This window comes from Cinclus cinclus, chromosome 5, assembly GCF_963662255.1.
Source record: "Cinclus cinclus chromosome 5, bCinCin1.1, whole genome shotgun sequence".
Lineage (NCBI taxonomy): Eukaryota > Metazoa > Chordata > Aves > Passeriformes > Cinclidae > Cinclus > Cinclus cinclus.
In genome coordinates, this window is record NC_085050.1 from 5,230,500 (window position 1) to 5,249,500 (window position 19,001).

At 50.9% G+C, this 19,001-nt stretch overlaps 1 protein-coding gene across 2 annotated transcripts; it reads right to left on the bottom strand.

Annotated features, from left to right (window-relative positions):
• Positions 1-1,332: 1,332 nt before the first annotated feature.
• RPIA (ribose 5-phosphate isomerase A) lies at positions 1,333-18,430 on the bottom strand. Of its 2 annotated transcripts, none has more exons than XM_062493303.1 (9): positions 18,196-18,430; positions 12,653-12,713; positions 10,540-10,595; positions 6,667-6,726; positions 5,913-5,977; positions 5,518-5,586; positions 4,870-5,011; positions 4,293-4,392; positions 1,333-2,594 (listed from the first exon to the last, which is right to left on the bottom strand). In XM_062493303.1, exons 1-9 carry the CDS (start codon positions 18,376-18,378, stop codon positions 2,497-2,499), a joined length of 834 nt encoding a protein of 277 aa, XP_062349287.1. In that variant the 5' UTR covers positions 18,379-18,430; the 3' UTR covers positions 1,333-2,496. The 2 variants fall into 2 exon arrangements, with proteins under 2 accessions (XP_062349287.1, XP_062349289.1); XM_062493305.1 differs by lacking the exon at positions 18,196-18,430 and adding an exon at positions 15,375-15,539.
• Between the last annotated feature and the right edge of the window lie 571 nt (positions 18,431-19,001).

The following is a 19,001-nucleotide window of genomic DNA, read 5'->3' on the forward strand; positions in this document are numbered from 1 at the left end:
CCATTTCTAAAGGCTTCTGAAGGCTCTATTAAAAAGCACCTTGAAAAATCAAAGCCCAGAGCAAATGCCACAGTGAAAGCAGCCAAGGTGGTAAAATCAAATTCAACAAACTCAGGCTCAGCAGCAGCTGCACTGCTTCTACCCAAGGAAGTGACAGGGAGCTGCAGTGCCTGCCCTCAGCTGGAGATCTACCACAGCATGCTCACCTGTAAACTGTCACCTCTCCAAGAACGTCTGTAATAATGGTGACAGCCTAGAAGAGCAAGGACCAGGGACTGGAAATGCCTCTGCTGCCTGTGCACTTCGCTTTCTTCAAGCATGCTTGTGGCAAGGCAGCTGAGCAGTCAAGTGTCAGGGGGCTGTGCTGTGAAAGGGCAGAGCCAGGGCACAAAGCCACCCCAGGAGAGGATGGACTCCCTGCACCACACCTGAATGTGCTGGCAGATGAGATGAGGGTGGTCATGACAGATGAGGGAGCCTGGCAGCCTCCACAGGAAAGGACACGACCATCCCTTCCCAAGAGCCCCTTAAGTCAAACCCCATCTACTGACTCCGCAAATGTGAGCTGGGGGAGCTTGCACAAGGATTCAGATGCTAAATTTTCTCCAGGGATTTTAATTCCACACAGACATTTTAATTCCAGCTGTGTGGTACAGTGCACACCGTGCCCATAGCCCACAGCCCAAGACCCACTCGAAGTCCCACCCCAGCAGGGGAAGGAGCTGCAAAAGCCCCCACAGGATCTACCCCAGCGCCCAGAGCAGCTCAAGAATCAGACCTGCCCATCTTCAGGCTAAGGAGCCCCTGCTAAGCACAAAGCTGAATGACATCACAGCTGGTCCAGGGCCAGAAAGTAATGGTGTAGTAATGGGTTTATTGGCTTTTTGAGAAGGCGCTGTTTGATTTCAGACAGAGGAGAGTCAACAGCAGCATTCACTCCCACTAATCTCATTTCCAGCAGCACGCTGAGTGAGAAGGCACTTGGGCACAAAGCTGTGCTCAAATGCTCTCTGTTTACCCAGGATTACATTAGGAGCCCAAGAGCATCTCAAAACAGCTCCTAGCCAGAGCTAGGGCTTTGCAAATGGCTTCTGCAGCACCAGGCTTGCAGGAAAAGAAATCCCAGTGTTTCCAGCAAGCTGCTGACAGTTTGGTCAGTACAAGAGCTGGATTTAGATGTGCAAATTGAAGACTGTCTGTTGAGGAAAGTACTGCAGGTAAGTGTTGACCAGATAATTTGGTTCATTTTAAATAATTCATTTACCTTAAGCAAAAAGAAATCAAATGCAGAAGAGTGGATTTGGCCAGGATGTGGTCCTCTTGCAAGGGGGAAGTCAGAAGTTGGTCTGACATTGAACTGCCCCACTATCCAGAAAATAAGTCACTTTGAGAACAAAATTATCACCAAGTCTGGTATAACAGCTCTTTATTTCAGTGTCTAAAACACAAAGAGAGGGCTTGCATATCGACATCAGAACCATGCAAAGCACCTATACACCAAAAATGAGATATTGAATGAGTGTCTCTCTCTCCTGCTACACATAGAAAATTCAGGCAGGAAGACTCAGTTTTCCTGTGCGTTCTGCTTTACCATCCACAAATCAACCAGCTGTGAGAAGTGATCATCAACCTTCATTCCAAACCAAATAATTTGCCACTGAACACTATTCCATACTGCCCTAAGCTGCTAAAATATGCTCCTGTAAACTTCATCAAGCACCCAGTTCTGCTCTTGGTCTACAAGGACAAAGTCCCAAATACCTCCAGCTACAGGACAGACTTTAATCAGAGGTACTGAATTAAATGAGAGCAGTTTGGCTCAAAGGATGAATGTCTCCTCCATACAGAAGCCCAGAAAAGGCCCTTATTAATGTCCCAGAGAGGGGGATGTAGAGACCACCCTAGGCTCAGAGAATTGTCTTGTACACAGAGGACAACCAGACATCCTGAACTATTAAAAAACCAGTGGTATAGAAAAATAAAAGGCATAAAATACTGAACCAAAAAGGTTCCAAATAAGGCATCAGCGGGTCCCAACTGGACGTGCTCCTGTTATATATGTCACCCTTCCAGCCAAGATAGTTAGGAACAATGCATCAGGATTGTATTTCTGACCTCCATCATTAAGCACTATGAGCAACCAGAAGGGTTCAAGTTCTCTTTGAAAAAAAAAAAAAACCAAAAAAAAAACCTCAGAACACAAAACCAGGGAGTAATCTTTTTGGTAAGTATTTCTTAGAAAAGAAAATAAAAATGTTAAAGCAATTTGTTGAAACGACTCATTAAAAAAAGACAACATTCCTGTAAAGTAAAAATATATATATATAAATAGAATCTATTTTTTTTCTTTGTTTGTTCATTTGTTGTTTTTTTCTTTTTTAAAAAGACATTCAGTATCACGTCAGCGGATTCTGATGGGCTTTCCTGCGACAGCCGCTGCTCCTTAAGGCAAAACGTGGGGTTGGCACCGAGCTGAGTCCCCGTGGCACGGCCCTGTCAGCAGGGCTGCTTCTCCCTCACGCTGATGGAGCCGTCCTCCATCCCAAAATACACCACCTGGGCCATGTCGATGAACAGCCCCGTCTCCACCACACCTGCGGGACGAGAGGTCGCTGGTTACCACCCCTGTGCTTCCGTGCTTCTGCTTAAGGGTATGTTCTGCCCGAGTTAATGCTTTAGTCCAAATTATAGCCTCCCACCCACCTTGTGAATCTATCCTGAATTACCTGTCAATCCTACCTTGTGCTAACCCCCTGCCTGGAATTCTTCTTTGGAAATCTCCTAAAAACTCCCAGTCTCATTAGTCCATGTGACCCAGTTCCCCCCGCCCACTGGATGATGCTTTTAGGATGAACTTAGAAGGGAAGGATGAACCTTGCCTTTGCCCCTCCCCAGAATTTCTCCAACTTCCTGATGATTTGTACCCTACCCATGAACCTCCCCCATATTTCAACTGTTGCACCCTTGCATTTTTGTCTTTTGCCCCCGAATTCCCCAGAGTAATAAATCCTCTTTATCCTGTGCAAAAGACCTCCCCCTCTTCAGATCCTCGACACATTTAGGCTCATCCACTTCTGGGTAGGGAAGAAGCTCTTCTTCCCTTGGCAGGTCCATTTCTGAGCAGAAAACAGTGCTGAGACCACACCCGCAGGATGGAACAGATTCCATTATTTACTATTCCTTTCTGAACCAAAAAGAAATGCAGGGAAGAAGTTCCTGGTGTGCAGAGCAAGCAGGCAGTCTGCTTCCAGTACAGACACAGCTCTAATGATACAGAGATTTGTACAGCCATGGGCAGCAATGGGATTAGGATATGATGGAGCACTGCACCAGGGGCAGCCCAGACCAGCAGTGGTCACCAGAGATCCCTTGCAACCCAAACAATTCCGTGATTCTGTGACAAGCACTGCTAAAGGAAGCAAAACCACTGACCAAAAACAACTAGAAGTTACTGGCCACTCTTCACCCAGCCTACACCCACAGCCTCTGCCTGGTCTGGTGTTTCAGTCGTGGAGCCAGGACAATGTATGGCTGCTTTGTGGGGATGCTGGCATTTGTGCAACAACATCCCAACCTGTTCCTGCATGTTCTGGCAGCACATGAGCAGTCAGTGAAGGCAGTTGTGTGAAGGCAGGACTTCGGGGACAGGCTTTGCCAGCTAACCAGAAAGACATCCAGATGCTGCTTCCCTGAAGTTCAGAGAGTGCCAGTGCCCCTGGGCAGACCTGGATGGTCCAGAGGCAGCTCTTGGCTGGGCAGCAGGTCTCATGCAAGGCAAGAGTCCTTGCAAAGAGGCTGTTTGATTTGCAAACAGAGCACTCAGCCACTGCTGCTCGAGCCCAGCAAGAGTTTGGGTACACTTTATCCTCACAGCAAGGCCAGCAGGGAGGGCTTCCCAATGGAATGGGATGCAGAGTTGTAAGAAGCTCCTGGAAAATGGCATAGCACAATGCAAACCCTCCCTCCAGAGTACACTGGCGTTTCCACTAAAAGTCCCTCTCTAAATGGGCACAAGGAGAGTAAGGAAGAGGACAGGACTGTTGTGCCTAATGGGAAGCAGTGTCACATCAACCAGCATCACTACAGGTTTTCATGGAAAAGCCACATGGGCACAATTGTACCAATTGAGCTGACTGCTGTCAAGTAGAAACAAATGCAGGGATCTGCAGGAGGGAAGAAAACACACACACACATTTCCTCATATCCAGGAAAGACCTGCCACAGTGCAGGTTACTTATCACACACCAAGCCTCAGCCAGCTTTTGTGGTTTTAAAAAAATCGCAGACATCACCTGGTATCATTTTTATAGCGGTGTTCACTTCACGCCACTCATGAATCTTGTCAAATTTCCAGTCCAGGATGAAGTTCCCATTGTCTGTCACCACAGGGCCCTGGAAGCAAACCCAGTTGTCACAGCAGGAGTCCTGTCTCTCCTGATCCCAGCCAGGGATTGTCACAGCCCTCGCTGGGACCAGCTGTGGTTTAGCATCTTCATTCAAGCAAACTGGGGCTGTCCCCACAATAAACCTGTCAGTGAAACCATCACCCCCAACTCGAGACCCTCTTTGGCAGCTCAGACTGCCCTGCAGCCCCCCAACACCCCCAGAGCAGCAGCCCCAGACCCAGGCTGCAATCCCTCTGCTCCCTGCTCTGGGATGCTGCTTTAGGAGTCACAGCCAGAGAGGCTTTCAACAAACACCTAAATACACAATTCAGTCACCAAAGTATATTAAGGAGGAATTGCACAAGATGTCACCTGGGGGACTGAAAGCCCAGATTTCACCAGATGAAGGGTCAGACCTCTGGTCCTCCCTTTGCCCACATTCAGGTGGTTCCTCAGGGGAAGCAGGGCTGACAGGGACACTCACTGCTTTGTTAACAGCCATCCGCAGCTCCACAACACCACCAAATTTTTTGGTCAGGGCTCTGGTGACAGGGACGTAAGCCATGGGGATGACCTCGATTGGAACTCCCTTCTTCCACTGCTCCCCAAGGCTGTCAGATTTTTTCCTGAGGGCACAGTTTGAGGTGGGATTAGTGCTGGACATTACACTGCTGACACCATTAACATCACCCCAGGCCCTTTGCAAGCCCCTCAGGCACAAAGCTCAGGAGGACACAGGGTCAGTCATGCGTGCCCTGGTGCAGCAAGAGCCAGTTTCATGTTCTGTGCTCTATCCACTCACAAACCCTGTTCTGACATGTTTTGGACAAGCACAACAGGAGTCGTTTTTTCCACAGCCCCATGGCTGGAAAATTTATCCCATGCTGACAATCACTGAGCTCAGAGAGCAGAACTGCCAGTTCCCCACAAGCTCTGCTGACTCCCAAGCAGGCCTGCTGAGTTGAAAATTAACAAAAAAAGATAAATTGAATTGCTGAAATACTGGGAGCCAAGCTAATTTCCACCCATTCCCGCTCTCCTGTAACCATTGGAATGACAATAATGGCCTACCACAGCACCATCTGAAACCTCCCATGGAGGAGAAAGGTATTATGAACAGTAATATCTTTACCTGTAATCAGCAATAACAATGAAGCACTTTGCAAATCCTGCGACTATCTTCTCCTGTGTCAAGCAGCCACTGCAAGGGGGAAAAAATATAAACAAAACCAGAAAACATCAGACTGCTCCTCACTGTGCCTAATGGCTTTCAAGTCCAGACCCCTCCAATATGTTCTTGCTGGTTTTGGTGCTGGCTTTTCCCCACACCTTATCCTCCTTATCCCCACTCCTCACTTTATGCCCCTTGTCCCTGGCAGCCTTGGCCAGGAACCATCTCTCACTGTGGGTGCACACACACCCCTGCACAGCATCCTCTCCAGCCCACCCCAGAGACACCCACAGCCACACAGGGATGCTCAGAGCCCCCACCAACCAGCTCTGGGACAGACAGACAGCAAGGCTCACCCGCCACCTTTGATAAGGTTGAGGTCAGAGTCCACCTCATCTGCTCCATCAATGGCAACATCAAGCTGTGGGAAGAGGAGAAAATTGATGTGGAAACCCCTCCTGTGCAGTGTCCAGGCCCTGCTCCTGCTGCATCTCCAGGGTGGAGTGTTCCAAGCAGCAGTCACAAATGTCACCAGAGCTGGGACCACCTTGGTGCCAGCCTGACCAGAGACAAGTGTCTGATGGGCCACCCAAGGATACCCTGAGACCACCCAAGCCCCTCCAATAACCACAGGCATGTGAGAGGAAAAGAAACCCAAAGCAAGAGCTGGCCTGCAAGGCACATCTCTTTAGCCGCTAGTGTTGTTTAAGGACCAGTGTGCAAGATTTTCCCAGGAAAAATCTTTGACAGTTCAGCAATATCCCTGTCTCAAGCCTCATCATTGATAGATCATTGAGTCCAACCATTCAACAAACCCTGCCAGATCCCCACTAAACCATGTCCCTATGCTGATTCCACCACTGCCCTAGGCAGCCTGTTCCAGTGCTTAACCAACCTTTGAGGGAAAAAATTTTTCCTAATATCCAGTCTGAACCTCCTGTGGCACAACTTGAGGCTGTTTACTGTTGTCCCAGCTCGAGATCTCACTCATGTTCTGCAGTGTGGCTGCCCAAACTCAGCCTCAGGGGAGGACTAAGGAGCTTGGATGCTTTCTGAAGGACCAGGTGAGAGGAAGGCCAGGTGAGGTTTCATCTCTGTGGTCCCACTTACCTCTGGATTTCGGTCCAAATCACTCAGTGTTAAGCCATTCTGCAGGATCAGCTGACGAGCCTGTGCACCAAGAAGACAACAAACACCATTTACCAGTGGCAGGAAAGGAAAACAGATTCTTGGTGTCATTCCCTGGCTGCAGAAAGGATGGAGCCTCCCTGGGAGAGCTCCACTGCTCTTGTCTGAGCTCGTGGAGAGGCTGCAGCAGGAACACACAGCAAGGAGAAAATTATGTTTCCAGACCAAGAAGTTTAATCAAGAGAAAATCCTACTGCTGATTTGAACTAAAATGCCCAGGTGGTGCAACAGGACTCCTGGGTTTGGGTCTCTCCATACTAAATAGCAGGAGGCCTCATCAGCTTGGTGGGAATCTCTTGTATCTAAGCACTAAAGCAGATATGGAATTTTTAAATCCTATGCTGTTTCAGCTTGGACATCATTCTCCCTCGCACCTATCCAGGCCTTCTTATCTCCTCTGGCTAAAAAAATGAGACCAAGAAAATAAAATACTTACACCACAGCAACGTGGAACAAACAGAGAAAATGTTTTTCATATTGGAAATAAGCTAAAAAGTGAATAACAAATGCACAACTCAGGGAAAGTGTGGGAAGCTGCTGAAACAGCTCTTGGTGGCTCTGATCTATACTTCCTGCAGAGGCTGAGTTTCCCTCTAGTGGCAACACAACACAGGGCACTCAGAGCTGCCCTTGGCTCAATCCCTCATCTTAAACAGGGAATCACAGAACTGTTTAGCCAGGTTTACCAACATCATGTCCAGCCCTTAACCCAGCACTGCCCAGGCCACCGCTAAACCTTGTCCCCAAGTGCCACACCCACAAGGCTTTTCATCCCTCCAGGGATGGTGACTCCACCACTGCCCTGAGCAGCCTGTTCAGTGCTTGCTCACCTTCCCAGTGAAGAAATTTTCCCTAATAGCCAATCTAAACCTCTCCTGGCACAACTTGGGGCCATTTCCTCTTGTCCTGGTATTTGTTACTCAGGAGAAGAGACCAACCCTGACATGGCTGCCCCCTCCTGTCAGAGTTGTGGAGAATGAGAAGATTGCCCCTTTTCTCCAGGCTGAACCCCCCCAGCCCCCTCAGCTGCTCCTCATCTCACCTGTGCTCCAGACCCTTCCCCAACTCCACTCCCTTCTCCAGCCCCTCAGTGCCTTTCTTGTCATGAGGCACAAAACTGGACACAGGATTCAAGGTGTGGCCTCACCAGTGCCCAATACAGAGGGACCATCCCTGCCCTGGTCCTGCTGCCACACCAGCTCTGAGACAAGCCAGGTGCCCCTGCCCTCCTTGGCCACCTGAGCACATGGTGGCTCCTGTTCAGTCACTGTCACCAGCACCCCCAGGACCTTTTCTGCTGGGCCACTTTCCACCCACTATGCCCACAGCCTGGAGCTCTGAATGAGGTTGTTGTGGCCAAAGTTGAACTTCAGACCATTGGCCTCGGTCGGTCCATCCATCCATCCATCCATCCGTCCGTCCGTCCATCCGTCCGTCCATCCATCCGTCCATCCATCCGTCCTGTCCAGATCCCTGCAGAGCCCTCCAGGAGATCAACTCCCACCCAACTTGGTGTTATCTGCAGCATCTCCAACTGGTTCAATTTTCTATGTTACACATCATCGTTTGTGTGAGATTCCCTCCTTGCACACACTCTGCTACCATGCTGCAGCTAGACCAAGAAACCCTAGTGCAATAGCCTGGGTCAGCCTGATTCCCCTGAATTCTACCCACTAACACTAGCAAAGTGCATCAATCACAGGTACTGGCATCCCAGAAACATTAGAATTACCAGGTGGCACTCCTGGCAATCAGATACTATTTGAATAGTTTATCATGGCATTCCATAGCATGCAATTTTAACACCCATGGGCTGTGGGTCCCTAAGGACTCACAAAATGAAAGGAATAAAAATCAGTGGGTTGGCATTCATCACATGGTGTTCACAAAAGGAGATTTCAGGGATCTGGAGAATTGAAAGCATTGAAAAACACTGTGCTGTACATGCAGGCCAGACCCTGAACAGTCAGCATTGTGGCAGCAAGGTGGCTTGGCTCTCTCCAGGCTCTGCTTGCAAGGTGATGGGAGCAGTGGGAATCAAAAGCAGAGCTCCCATAACTGAGGGAAAAGTGGTAGTAACTGCACAGCACTGGACAGGAGCAGTCCCACCCCGTGCTCTCGGCACACGTCCCGGTGAGAAGAGACAACGCAAACGCCAGGGCACAGATACTTACCCTGCTCTAGCTTTACTGATGCTGATGGATTAAAGACCTGACAACAGGGAAGGGAGGATATAAAAGCCCACTGAAACCAACTCTTCCTTGCCAGTGACCTCAGGCAGCCATCTACACCTGTACATAGTGAAAATAAAATGCTGTTTTGCTGACCTGGGAACGCCCCACTCGGAATTGGCTGAGGTCTGAGGGACTGCAAGAAATACAAGGAAGCCCCATGTTGGGAATTTTAGCTCCTGCAGGTGTACAATCTCTCTCTTCCCTTTAACAGCAACTTTTTTTGTTTTACGGGTAAAAAACTCTGTGGTGTTAAATGAACTATGGCAACATTTCAATGCAGGACAGGCTCCAGCCCACACACAAGAGCTTCATCAATATATTCTTTAAGAACTAATGACTGAACTCAGAGCACTTCTCCTAGATTAAAAGGGGACATGGCATTTCAGGGTGGGAATCGTTTGAGACAGATCAAAGACAGACTCTCACCACAGTCTTCATAAGCAACAGAAGTACTGATACAGGTAATTTTTTTTTTTTTTTTACTTTCTAACCTTTGCAGCACCTTTCACTACATCCCACTTGTTTGCAACAGCTGGGAAGAGAGAGCCCTGTCACCTCCACACCTAAACAACTGCAGGGTAAGAGGATGTTAGGTTCTCCTAAGATTTTAGGATAAGCCAGGTTGGTCTCTATCCAACCTCCAGGTCAAAGCAGGGTCAGCTCCCAGTTTGCTCAGGGCTGTACACACCCAGTCCCTGAAAACCTCACAGGACAGGCTCTGCCACACCTGCCACACTGCCTGACTGCCCTCACAGTGACAAGGCTGTGACAGAAGTGCAGTCCCCAGGCCCACACCAGGACCATGAGAAGAACACATGCCCAATTCCCTGACTGAGGTATTGCCACTCAGCCTTGAAGACCGCTTGTGTGATTCCCACCACGGCACCTCTGCCTGCCCAAAAGGAGGTTCCCATCTCAGGGAACAGAGGCAAAGAGACCAAAGCCAAAGGCCAAAGGCATGGGAGGTGCTCAGAAGTTTCCCCAGCAGATCTGTATTCCACCACCTAGCCAGGTTCTCCCTCTCCCTCCAGCCCTCTCAACATCTAGCTTGGTATGAACCAATTCCTGCAAAGGCTGCACAGCAAACAAGAGGTTAAGCCAGTTTCTCTTCTGCAATTTCTTATCAAATCCAGCTGATGCATTTGAAGTTCCTGCTAAAAACACACGAGCTTGCTATTATTCTTTACAGCTGTCAGGGCTGATACAGACTCAAAGGAGACAAAGTGTCTCCAGTGAGCTTTGCACTACATGTCTGGCTCACCACTAAGCAGCATTTTCCTGCAAATGAGATCCAGAGGAAGCCACATGCCAACCCTAACACAACCAGCCTCACCTAATTGGCTCCAAATACACCTCCCAGCCCTGAGCTCAGGTCAGGGTAACACAGCACCATCACCTTCTTTGTGAGATCTTTCTGTAGGCTGCACCACAACTGCTTTCACTTTTGGTTCATTCACAGCACTGGGAACCAGAAAGAGCCAAGGTGGTCTCCCACAGCCCAGGGGGAGATCCCCTGCAGGAGTGCTTGGACTGGCAGGAAGCAAAGGAGGAAAGCACTCACCTGAAAGGATGTAGGGATGCAGACAATTGTCAGGTTCTCCTCCTTAACTCGCTCAGCTGCAGGAAAAAAGAAGAAACCTTGATTTGTTCATGGCACAAGGCAAAAACACAGCAACTTGCACTTTAAGAAACCTCAGTTCAGTACAGCCCCTCTTATTCACTGCAATTACTTGCTTGGCTTGCAAATAACTCAGTCACGCTCAAAGCGCAAACAGGTGCTCCCCTCTATGGGCTGAGGCTCAGTTTCAACAGTCAGAAATGTTTAAACATCCACTCTGAACCAGCCCAAGCCACCATGAGCCATTAACCTTTATGTCTCCAGCGGCAGAGGAGCCCCATCAGCAAATCCTCACCTGGGAAATCGGCCCAATCCCCTCTCTCACTACATTAGACAGATTTTTGCTGCTCTGCATGTAAACACAGAGCTCCAGCAGCTGCCTGAAAGGTTTGCTGGCTTGTTGCCCTGGGGACATCACATTAATTTACTATGGAACATTTAAATATATAGCAGGGAAAAAAACTAATAAAGTACAGTATTCCATTAAATGGAAGGAAATATTTCCTCCCCAGGCTAACCTCAAATGACTAAAATCTATTACTAAGATATCATTATGGACAAAATGTTATTTTAGTAATTACAATACCCAGGCACAAGCCAACAGCCCAAGAATCAGCAAGAGCTCGTGCACCAGAGCAAGTACACGAGCCACATGCTCTAAGGTAATGCTGCTGTTGGAAGGACTGAACATGCAATACATAAGGCTGGATATTGTTACAAGCCACATCCCAGTTCTAAAGCAATCAGGAGACATGAAAAGCCAGAATTTGCAGCCTGGAACAGCCACACCTCTTCAAATACAATAGCCATTTATTTAGAGATTGATTCTGTGCTCAAGCAGGGAGTGGTTGCAGTTCTGAGCCAAGCCCAGAAGGCTGACCAGCAGCTCCCGGACAATAAAGTGCATCACACACACAGAGTGGGGAAATGGATGACAAGGGGCAGCCCCAGCCCTGCTGTGTCCCTGCACAGTGAAGGGCTGGGCTGTGCTCAGAACTCAGCCTGCTCTGGGCCGCAGGAGAGCTCTGCCCAAAGGAGCTGGAGGTCACCAGGGGACTCCCCAGACAGGCAGAGCCACCCAGGTGGGACACACTGAACTGTGCTGCCCAGGGAAGTGGTGGAATCTTCATACCAGGAAGCATGGATGTAACACTTGGGAGGATGGTTTGGTGGTGAACACAGCGGTGCCATGCTGGATTTGAGGATCCTGGAGGTGTTTTCCAACTTTAATGATACTGTGGTTCCCCCTCCGTATCCAAGCAAGGCCCCCAAGAACAACAGAGCTGATCCTGCACTCCCAACCCACCATGGCCCCCACGGCTGCTCTGCTCTGCATCCAAGGACATCCAAAGTTCAGCACCTCCACAAGCAGATCTAAGGCTGAGAGTGCCCTGCAAAGGAACTTTAAACCTCTGCACCCTCTGTAATGAGCCACGGCAATAATTAACCTCACACTCACTTTACAAAACTGCATTTGCCTCACTTGAATATTTTGCTGAAATTTTCTGAGTCACACCCTGAGCAAACCCCTCCACTTGGAGTAAGCAGGTAAACCTGGCTGCAGGGTACATAAATAAAATAAATGCAGCAGGATTTCACATTCCTCATTTTCATTACACCTCAGCAGGGCTCTCGGTGTGAATCGTGTGGATATGGGGAACAAAATGATCCACAGGCAAACGAGTTAAAGGAAGCAGAGCAGCTGCATGGCCCCGAGCCACACAGCAAGTCAGCACTGGGCAGATCTGGGCAAAGCTGGAACCAGACCAAGGAGTTCAGCTCCAGTTTCTGGTGGGTGCCAGTGGAGAGCTTTCCCTGGCTGTGTGGGGAGAACAGGTGGCAAAACATTACCTCTTCAGGATTCTCAGGCAATAAATTTGGAGCCCAATACCCAATTTTAACCTTCAGCTTCAAGCAGGACACAGCAGTCGGTGAACAGACCAAGGCATCAGCTCTAAGTCAGCACATAGGTGATTTAGGGTGTTTTTCAAGTAGTTAGGGCAGATGGAAAAGGGGAATTTTTGTGGTGGGAGGGACAGGAAGGGCAGCATCCTACCTAATCGTTGCACCGCGTGTACAATCGTAGATCCGCTCCCGATCCCAAGAACTTGATTGTTCTGCAAATCAAAGAGAGACAGAGGAATGCTGTTACTGGAGGCTCCAGATAGTCCACTTTTTACCCAGTAAAATTGGCATTGTAAACACATGCACGATGAGCCCTGTCCAGGGATGCACGTGGACACAGCATCTCAGCACTCTGCAGGCAAGGGAGGGAACACACTGTGCCAGTGAGGGCACGGCCATGGTCTGCAGCCAAGGGATTTTAATCAACTCTCCCTCTCATTAAAGGACATGTGCTTGCTAATTACCAGCACAGTCCGATCTCAGGGTGTTCAATGCACACTCGCTGGTGGTTGCTGGCATTCCATGAAAGCTCTCCTGCCGGAAAGCTGTGAATTTCAGACAATACCACAGAGGAAGAAGGGGAAACAACCTCAAGATAAAATCTCCCAAGGAAGCCACACAGCAAAAGGCTGGGTTTGCTGCCAACCATATCATTAGTAAACAGCACAGATGCACCAGCAGCCAAAGCAGAGAGCACAGCAGCTGTTCCTGTGAATAATGAAAAATGTTTTCCAAAACAGAATGTAAAGCTGCCTATAGGAAAGTCCAGCAAAACTTGGAAGGTGGTTGAGCCTGGCAGCATGTGGTGAAGAGGATGAAATTTTAACCACAGGTCCATCCTGGCCCTTCTCTGTATACTGCCTGATTTAACAAGGATCACTGCCCTGTGATCCATAGCACAGATACACTCCTAAAAGGTGCTGCAGGCTGAGGGTGGGTGGGTGCACTTATGTTACTTCTGCAAGACGTTCTCTGCCACGTCAGCCTCTGTTTATTATCAACTCAATTTCCCACTCCCTGTAAGTGACCTGCAGCCTTCTGCACTTCCCATTTTCAGTGTACTTCATTTTCTTTGGATGGGATCCAAAGCTTAATTTGACTTAAAGAGGCCCGGGATCACCACAGAGACTTCAGATGAGGAAGATATGAAGACAACCAGAGATGCAGGCATAGAGCTGTTGTGCATTATCTCTTAGACATTAGACAGATCTGGAGCTCTTTCCTCATGTGCAGCAAATCCGGAGTTCAGCAGCTGTGGAAAAAGCCACACCTGCAGCAATTCAACCAGCTAAAATCTTGCTGTCATGAAAGTTTTACCTGGAAAGATGAAGTTCAAGACAGGTCAGACTCCCCTAGGATTAGTAATTTCTCTTGCTCCTTCAACTTAAAAGCTTAAAGAAAACAGAAGTTCTCCAAAACGAGAGGCTCAGTTTCCATCCAGCCCTCACTAACCATCGTGACTCTGCAAAAACTGGGCAGAGCAACAGGTCACTGGTGCATACCTACAACGTGGCCAGCAGAAACACAGCAGCTCCTGAGGTTCTCAGTGTCACCCACCCAGCAGGCAGAGGAAAGCGAGGCCAGCCAAGGAAGAGGCAAGCAAAGCTGTGCAGAGGCTGGCAGGACATGGGCAGTACCAGTGTTCCCAAAAGACTTGCTGTGACCTGGGCAGAGGCAGTTTCTTCTCTTTGCCCTCATTTCTGTAGGGTGAGACAGCTTCTTGGAGTACCTGGGTATCCTAAAGGGATGGGGAAAGCCTCAGCATTGATGACTCCATTGTAAGGAAGCAGGAAGAGCTCACAAGGGTCCCAGCCCATCCATTTATCAGTGATCAGAGGTGAAGCAGCACTTTAAATCAGTCTAAACTGGTGCTGTCACAGCCCTTGACTTACTGCGACTCCCACCTCTCCCTCTTCAGCTCCAATCCCAGCCAGACCAGGGGCAAAAACAACCACAAAACATCCAGTTTTAAAAACAGGGGCAGGGCAAACATTGGTGAGAAGCAGAGCACTAAGGAGCAGCACCTCATGCAAAAAAAGTTTACATTTTGAGCTGTTCACCAAAAGCCCACCAAACAAAACCAAGGCACTGAGCTACAGCACAGCTGAGGACCCAAGTATGGGTGAAGTGGGCAGCGACCACAGCATTTTCTCAGCCAATCCAAGGGCCTAAAGACACTGCCCAGCATTACAGAAGCCAACAAGACAACACACATGGAGCAGTATCAGCAGCACATGGGCACTGGCCAGTCTAACCTAAGATTCCAAGGTCAGAGAAGAAACAGCTCCAGCTAAAAGCAGTAGATAAATACAGAGCAAAGCCCAGAGTTTGCTCAGTGCTCTCTGGGACAGCAGGACATAGGGCAGTACCTTCCATTTCTAAGAGGCCTGCCTTCAGAGGTGTTGTATAAACGCAAAGCCAGCTCTCCCCAAGCAGCTTACAGCTCTAAAGCCCCAAGCCCTTGCCAGCCCTGCTCCCCCACGGATCTGACTGTCACAGCCCCATAGTCTCTGAGGTTGGTCATCCCACTATCCCCTCCAGAACTGGGGAACTCTGCTCCTGCAGCTGCCTGGGGACAAGTGCTGTGGTAAACACACCAATCTATCTTTAATTTACCAAAAAAAAAAAGGGAAAAAAACCAAAACCAACAGCAACAAGTTTTCCTCTCCTAATCCCCCCTCCCACACCCAGGTTTACATCTGCCACACAAAGAGCTGCTGTCCTGGCAAGGCAGGGATGGGTGTGAAGGTGGATGCCAAGCAAGGAGCCTCATCCAGTACCACTCCCAAGCCCCCAGTGACACAGATTTATGGCACAGTTAAGCAAGAGAGATTTGTCCAGCAGAATCCAACCCTGATGTTTCCCTCACATACCTGCTGTGCAAGGGAAGCCCTAGCTTTGCTTTCAGAGATAATGTTGCTCCCTCCTGAGAGGTCTAATAAGCAAACACAAACATATCCATTAAAAAGAACAGCTGGCCGCTGACAGGGCAAACTGACAGCTGAAACCATCCAGCTCCTGGGCAGTGACTGAGCTTCTTCTCCACCACTTCTTGAAGCCAGCTTGCACAAGCATTGGGGTATTACACCAGACACTGCCTAGTTTACTTAACCAGCATCACAAGCTGGACATTGAACTTTCATGTTCAGCTGGAACATAGCCAGAAACATTATCCTAAGTTTGCCTGGCCATAAAACAACACAAAGGCCAGCTATTTCACTATAAAAGTCCAAAAGTACTGGTTTTACCACAAACAAAGGATTCCTCATTTATGATAAGTCACAGCAATACTGGCGTCTTGGCTCCACACCTTGTGAGACGACTCCTTCCTCCCACAACCCCTCAATGCACAATTTTGGGCTTTCCTTGGGTAATAAAGGGGATTTTTATGCAATTGCCAGAGCCCCCAGGCTCTCCCATCTCACAGACTGGCCACTTTTGATCATGTTGGCCTGGCAGGGGCTGGGTCTCACCCAGCATGTGGCTGTGCTCTCTCAGGCAGGTACAGACTGCTTCGAGGAAGGGGGCTGCAGAACAAGCCAAACTTTCATGGGACACAAGGGAAGCCATCAGCAACTGAACCCAGCGAGGGGGAAGCAGGAAGGAAACGGGATTTTTTTCTTCTCCCCTAACTGCCAATATCTACTTTCTTAGCAGCAACTCCTCACCCCAATTTCACCACTGTTATTGCGAAAGGGCTGGCATAGAAACTCTGATAAACCCCTGCGTGACTGTAACCGTTCATCTTCCAAATCAGGTTGTGCCAAACTTCAGGCAGCTCCAGCCCTATCTGACATTGAAGGGGCTGATTCAAGCCCATGGCTGCATTTCCCTCCCTGCAGAGGAAGAAGCCCCTGGTCAGGGACTGTTGCTCATTGCCTGGGTGCTCAGAACTGGGGTGCAGCAGCAGCGTGTCCTGGACTTGGAGAAAGGAGCAGGACACGGCATTAGCCTGAACTCCCACCACAGCCCTGCTTGCAGGAGGGTGCACAGTGAAAGCTTGGAGATGGGAGACATTACCCCCAATTCAATGTACACAGCACTGAGATGGATCACGCAGGAAGCTACTGCCCGGGAGGCACACACTGGGTAAGGAAAAGCAGTTTTCTCCTTTTGCCTCAGCTAAAGGGCGTGGAGTCCAAAGAGAAGGAGAAAGAGGCTCAGCAGGACCCACCCGTGTACCCCAGGGTTCCTCTTTGCACCCAGGACTGTTCATGCCCCGAGTGGTGTCCACTGCATGCATGGACCTCGGGGCTGCTCTGTGCACTGCAGGAGTCCATGCCACCCGAAGCCCATTCATGCCCTGGAAGTTCGTACATTCCATGGCCATTCCATACACTGGGGTGTCCTGGCACTCCACAGCCTGTCCCTGCAGCTGGAGCTGCGTCACACAGCCCTGGATCTGTCTGGGGCACCCCCACGTTTTGTGGTCACTCTGTGTTTTGTGGAGTCCCTGCACCCCAGAGCTGCTCACTGCACCCCAAGGTCTATCCACGCACCAGAGATTCTGCATACCCCATGGCCCCTCTGTGCATTGAGGGCTCCCAGCACTCCAAAGCCTGTCCCTGCACCCGGAGCCGCTCCATGAACCGCAGGGTCCATCCGTGCTCTCAGAGAGTCCATGGCAGCTCTGTGCTTTGGGGTGTCCCTGCACCCCAAAATCGCTCCATGCATCCCAGGGTCCGTCCATGCACCGGGGGACTCTGCACACCCTGTGGCTGCTTCGTGCTTTGGGGAGTGCCGGCACTCCAGAGCCACTCTGTGCGCTGGGGGATCCGTGCATCCCGGAGCCTGCCCACGCACTGGGAAACGCCGTGCACTTCACTGCCACTCTGTGTACTGCGGGGTCCCGGCACCCCAGAGCCTGTCCCTGCAATCCAGAGCAACTCCATGCACTGGAAAAATCCGTGCACTCCCTGGCCGCTTTGTGGAGTCCCGACACCCCGGAGTGGCTCCGTGAAACTCGCGGCCACTTGGTGCATTCAGAGTCCCGGCACCCCATAACCTGTCCCTGAGCCCGGAGCCGCTCCACGCAGCGCGGGACCCGTCCGTGCCTCTGGAGATTGCGGGCACCACATGGCCGCTCCGTGCAGTTTGAGAGATCTCTGCACCCCGGAGTTGCTCCGTGCAGCCTGGCGGACTCCACGCACTCCGTGGCCCCTCGTGCACAGGGGAGTCCCGACTCCCCGGAGCCTCTCCCTGCACTCCGGGATCTCTCTCTGTGCTGGGAGCGCTGTGCACTCCAGAGCGCTCCATGCACTGGGAAGCTCCGTGCACCCCATGGCTAGTCCGTGTACTGGGGTGTTCCGGCAGCCCAGATCCCGTCCCGGCACCCTGGAGCCGCTCCGTGTACTGGGGTGTCCCGGCAGCCCAGATCCCGTCCCGGCACCCTGGAGCGGCAGCGTTCGCTTGGATGCTCTGTTCACTCTCTATGGCCACCGCATGCATTGGGGTACACCAGCACCCTGCAGGCACTCTGTGCTTTGGTAGGTCCCCGCACCGCGGAGTTTCTCTGGGCTTTGGTAGGTTCCCGCACCGCAGAGTTTCTCTGTGCTTTGATAGTCCCTGCAGCCCGAAGCCCCTCCGCGCACTCCGGGTCCGTCCGTGCTCCCGGAGGCTCCGCGCACCTCGCGGCCGCTGCGCGCACCGGGGCTCCGAGCCCCCCGCGCCCCGCAGCATCCCGGGCTGCCTCACCTGGACGTGCTTGTCCACGGCAGCGAAGGCGGCCCGTTTCTTGGCCTCCTCTGCCATGGTGCTGCCGAGCCGCCCGCGGGAGAAGCCGCGCCGCGCCGCCGCCCGCCCCGTTCGGACCCTCCCTGGCGGCCGGGCAGCCAGGGGCGTGCTGCGGAGCAGGGCGAGCCGGCCGGGGAGCCGCATGCCGGCGCGGCCCGCCCCCGGGGGGCTCTTCCTCACGGGCTGCAGGCCTGGGCCGTGCCGGCTCCTCTCCTCCTCCGCCTCCACCTCCTCCTCTTTCTCCTCCGCTGGGAGGCTGGGACTTGTAGTGCTGCAAGCGGCGAACTACAGCTCCCACAATGCCCGACAGTCCCAGTAGCAACTTGTTGCATCGATCTATATACATATATAAATACCCTTATTCGGGTTTGTCAGGGCTGGAAGGCTTTAGGCATTTCCGCAAAGAGCAGATTGATGCGGGAGTCCCAGTGGGAAGTGCCGGGGCAGGAAGAAGGATGGCAGGGGGAGCCCTTGCAGGAGGCCAGGCAATGCACCTCAGCTTGGGGACTTACTGTAGCTCCGGTTGGTCTTCCCCAGATTTTGAGGAAGGGCCTTTCTTGGACTTTCAGTCAAACTTTGGAGCACGATCTCCCTCGAAAGTAGCAACATGCATATGAAAAATGCCAGGGGTCCTCTGAGCACATGATGTCAAACAGCACTTAGTCCTTACCCTGCCCTGCAGGAAGGTCAGGACAAAACCCCATGGACACCTCCTGTCCCGAGTGACACAGAGCCTTTTTTCATTTGCCATAGTTTTTCCCTCTATC

Excerpts from the sequence above, each read along its gene's own strand:
- RPIA (XM_062493303.1), bottom strand. The coding sequence starts at position 18,378 with ATGCGGCTCCCCGGCCGGCTCGCCCTGCTCCGCAGCACGCCCCTGGCT. Across the intron at positions 6,727-10,539 it reads GCATCCCTACATCCTTTCAG|GCTCGTCAGCTGATCCTGCA; the intron begins GTGAGTGCTTTC and ends CTTGGTGCACAG. Across the intron at positions 2,595-4,292 it reads CGCTATAAAAATGATACCAG|GTGTGGTGGAGACGGGGCTG; the intron begins GTGATGTCTGCG and ends CTCGTCCCGCAG.